The sequence below is a fragment of the Sinocyclocheilus grahami genome, unplaced genomic scaffold, assembly GCF_001515645.1.
Source record: "Sinocyclocheilus grahami isolate Dianchi unplaced genomic scaffold, SAMN03320097.WGS_v1.1 scaffold191.1, whole genome shotgun sequence".
Classification (NCBI taxonomy): Eukaryota; Metazoa; Chordata; class Actinopteri; order Cypriniformes; family Cyprinidae; genus Sinocyclocheilus; species Sinocyclocheilus grahami.
In genome coordinates, this window is record NW_015505370.1 from 1,375,568 (window position 1) to 1,380,118 (window position 4,551).

Here is a 4,551-nt window from a genome sequence, read left to right on the forward strand (position 1 = left end):
GGAGAGAGGGGAGAGGAGAGGAGGGGGGAGAGGAGAGGAGAGAGGAGAGGAGAGGAGAGGAGAGAGGAGCCGAGCCGAGCCGAGCCAATCAACCTGCGCTCGTGCCGCGTCATGACACAACTCAACCGCAGGCGTCGCGTCGTTTAGCTCAAATGGACACTATCATGCCTGCCTGCTTAAATTGTTCGCTCGATAATAGCTACAACAGTAGCCTACTACATATGGCTCCAATTAGCCAATGAGAGGTGATAGTCAAAGATACTCATATATCTTTTCATTGGCACATTAAAAAAGATAAATTACATAATTGTTTTTCTATATTTGCAGGTTGCAAGCTGTTTGATTAGCTCGAAACCTGTATGATTATCTTTCTTCAGTGAAACATGCACACACACACACACAAACACCAATGTTAAACAGACTGATATAGCTACCTTTTACTTTTCCATATGAAAGTGAATCTGTAATTCCCGACTCCGATATCCCAAAGAGACTATATTTGACCATTAATAAACTATATGCAGGTGTGGTTCCAAAATCGGAGGGCCAAGTGGAGAAAGCGGGAGAAGTGTTGGGGTCGTAGCAGCGTGATGGCTGAATACGGGCTCTACGGTGCCATGGTGCGTCACTCCATCCCTCTGCCTGAGTCCATACTGAAGTCTGCTAAAGATGGCATCATGGACTCCTGTGCTCCCTGGCTTCTAGGTATGCCAACATATTAAGACTTTTTATTTGTATCATAATAAGAATGTATTTATTTAATAATTATAATAATGATTTAAATAACAAATGGGCCTTTATTCATCATCATAACTAATGATACAGGTTTTTTAAAATTGAAAATGATATATTTTTAATTAAATTACAAGAACATTTTCATATATAAATTTAGAGCCTTGCTTATACTCTAAATATGATGGCTCAATTTCAACAAGTTATATGAATGAATACTGCATGACTTACTTTATGGAGAGTAGATCAACATCAAATGGTGCAAAATGACCTAACCAGTACAAGCTCATTTTGAATTTAAACATGCTGTAAATTAAGCGATTTGATTACATTTACAAAAATGTTCTCAGCTGATCATTTAAGTGTTATATTTTTATGCAGCAGACATCTCACAGAAATGTTTTAAATAACATTTGACCACTTTTTAGAGCAATTATTTCCTGTATTACAATAATATAAGAACCAGAAAGTAAAAAAAGGTTAGTCATATAATTAAATTGCTAATTAAATATGAATTACTTAATTATATACTTATTATTTATTTATCTGTATTTGTAATTTACTTTTTCTACAGTTATCATTATTTTTGGTCTTTTCCTGGCAGTTGTTTTGCTCTCGACTACAACAGTTTGTTTGTTTTACTATGACCCCTCTGAACATGACTGCATTTTTTGTTCTTTAAAATAAAATATTAAAAATAAATACATAAATCTCTAACCAATGACATTTCACAACTGACTATCACCACATTAGCTAACTGTAAATAAATAGATAAATAACAATGAATTTACTTACATGATTAAATTATAATAACAAACTATAAAAAAAGAATATTGCATTTCTTAATTTATTTATCCATTTATTTTTGATGCAGTTTGACTCTCATGGCTCAGATTAGTTATATTTTGTTACTAAATCTAAAATCTGTCTCTTGCTATTTCCAGTTCAAGATGGTTTTCCTACCACCAGCTGCTTTTCTAAACACGAATACCCACCATTCTTTGCAGGGATGCACAAGAAGTCCTTGGAGACTGCTGAAGTCCAATCAAATGAGAAGTCAGATGTCACTCAGAAACCGACCAATCCCAAGCCGGATGAGGCCGAGGCTAAGGAAAGGAGGACAGAGTCACCCAAGTCCAAAGAGGAACTGAGGGAGAACAGTATTGCTGTTCTCAGGGCAAAAGCACAGGAGCACAGTGCCAAAGTGCTGGGAACGGTTTCCTCTGAGAGACTAGAGCACAAAATGGAGATGTCGGTGACAGAGGAGTCCAGCGAACGGTTAGACACAAAAGAAGAGGAAAAAAGTTCTTAGATTATGCACTGTAATTCTTCCCTACGTAATGCCATAAAACATTGGCTTAGAGTGAAAATATCTGGGCTATTTTCTCTTCCCTTCCTGCACTGTTCCCAGGACAGCACTGGACTTTGATTGATTATCAACGCTCCTCTGCATTTTATTTCACTTTAGCAAGGACAAAACCATTTAGACATTTTCAGTATTTTGATAGTAGCATCAGTCCATCATGCCAGTGATTAATAGCTTTTTTTCTTTTCATATATATAGGCTTACAAAAATTCCAGCCATAAAAATTGCTCAATTGAATAAAACCATAAATGTTTGGATATTTATGATCTAATTTCAGTATAAAGTAATAACGTCATCAGAAATTGATTGGTCACAAACTCCTTTTGAGCTTTGAAATAACAGGATTTAAATGTTTTTCTTTTTTCTTTTGTACAGTACCCCGTCTTCAAATTCTCAGTGGTTAAAAGTTGTAATAGAGTGTATTGCTGTATATATTGTAAATTAAGATTTAGCCAGCTACAGTATTGTTTGAACTATACATTAATGTACTGTAGTCTAATGTTTTCCTAACACGTAAAATGCAATACAAATTATTATTAAAAAAGATGAACAATGCTAACCTGTTTTACATCAAGTGTGTTTTAAATCATAAGTGAAGGAGAACATAAAATGCATCAGTTTACTTGAGCAGATTTTTTTTATGTACAGCATCAGTTTAATTGTGTTTAAGGTATCATATCATATATCATATAAGATGCTAATAATGCTTTTTAATTAAAATCCAAATTTGCGCTAAAATCTTTTTCTTTGTTGCATTTTGCAATGCACTAACTGGCGAAGGAACAATTTTTTACTCAGAAATTGCTGGCAAATTTCACTAACAAAGACAAAGAAACGGCAAGTAACACATTGAATTAAAATAAAATTATGAAGCCAAAAAAAAAAAAAAAAAAGGCTCCAATATTTGTTTTATTTACAAATAATAGTTTTTTATAGTGTGCTCTGGTCTACGGAGAACATAGAGTAACAGTCGTTTGTATGTTGACCAAACAGTTGTGTGTCACTGAGTGTAATCCGACACAGTTGAGAGGCCTCAATCTGGGCAGATTAAACAGCAGGAGTGATGCATAACAGACATATGGGAGAGAGCATGAAAGCAGCCCTAGATAAGGTGCTCTCACTGAGGCTAGTTCTCCTGTAATACCCTTTATCCTTCATGTATTCACATATAAAGTCTATCTATATATCTATCTGTCTGTCTGTTTAAAAGCACTGATATTTTGAATGAATAAAGGCAGGCCCAGTATTACAATCATTCTCATATTAGCAGTCTTGGATGCCTCACATAACAGGATAGAGAAAAGCATGGAAATTATCTTACAACGGTACATAATTGAAATTAGCCATTAAAATGACCGTGTTAAACCTAATGAATAAAAATATATAGGTCTCCTTCTGACTAATCCGCAAATTGTGAAATCAATCAGGATTTGTGCTGATTAGAAGCGTCCAAAAGGATGTTGCACGCTCTCTCTATTTCATCTGGGTTGTTGATCCTTTCCATGCCCTTATTATCAAGGCCTGTCAACAGATTATTGATACACACTGTTAATTCAATCCTAATTTAATTTACTTAGTGTCTGCGTAATTAATTAGTTGACATCTGGGGTGATAAGGCTAGGCTTGCGTAGCAACAGAATATACTGTATCTCTGTCCGCTTTCCTGACATCTCAGTGATCCTGTCAGGCATATTAGCCTTTTACATTTCCCTATATTGCTCTAGACAGACCAATGTGGATTGAGGAATGTAAAAGTGGTCCCTTCCTTCCCCCTGCTGGACATTTGCTGTAATTTAAAAGTAATTTACCCCAATACATAATTTGCTTCATAAACCCAGCAATCCATTGGTGTTTACTTAGTAATAAATCCATTTCTGAGGGATTGTATAGGTTTATAAGTTTGTCAGTTTACTTGAATTCACTATAAGGTTTTTATTAGTTTAATTTGTTCACTAACAATGCCCAACAGTGTTATAGACATCACAAGAGAATTCAGTCCTTTGTTTTTTCTTCTTCTAAAAATCAATAACTTTTTCAATTGATCTGAAATTATGTACTGAGTTTAAAAGTATTCTACATTATTACAAGCAAGTTTCTTATTATTATGTATTAAGTCATTATCAGGAGAAGGTTTCACATTATGATGAGATGTTAAGTAAATATTACAAAAAAGTTTACATTATTATGACTAGCAGAAGCATTTTTACTGAACTGTGGCAGAAACGGGCTTATGAAATCATGTTGGGTTAAAAATGGAGATTTGTGAAATGTGTAAAATACACCCCATTCATACAATAACAGAATAAAACAGAGGTCTGTCTATCTATCTATCTATCTGTCTGTCTGTCTATCTATCTATCTGTCTATCTATCTGTCTGTCTATCTATCTGTCTGTCTATCTATCTGTCTGTCTGTCTATCTATCTGTCTGTCTATCTATCTATCTGTCTGTCT

The 4,551-nt window shown here is 34.6% G+C and overlaps 1 protein-coding gene across 2 annotated transcripts in view; it reads left to right on the forward strand.

Moving 5' to 3' along the window:
- Positions 1–2,318, forward strand: part of LOC107594855 (visual system homeobox 2-like) — a 6,351-nt gene extending 4,033 nt beyond the window's left edge. Inside the window, exons 4-5 of one of the 2 annotated variants that reach the window (XM_016285064.1) lie at positions 525–705; positions 1,677–2,318. In XM_016285064.1, coding sequence (XP_016140550.1) covers positions 525–705; positions 1,677–2,044 — 549 coding nt within the window. In that variant the 3' untranslated portion in view covers positions 2,045–2,318. The remainder of the gene's footprint in view (positions 1–524; positions 706–1,676) is intronic. The other variant, XM_016285065.1, reaches the window with a different exon arrangement.
- Positions 2,319–4,551: the final 2,233 nt, after the last annotated feature.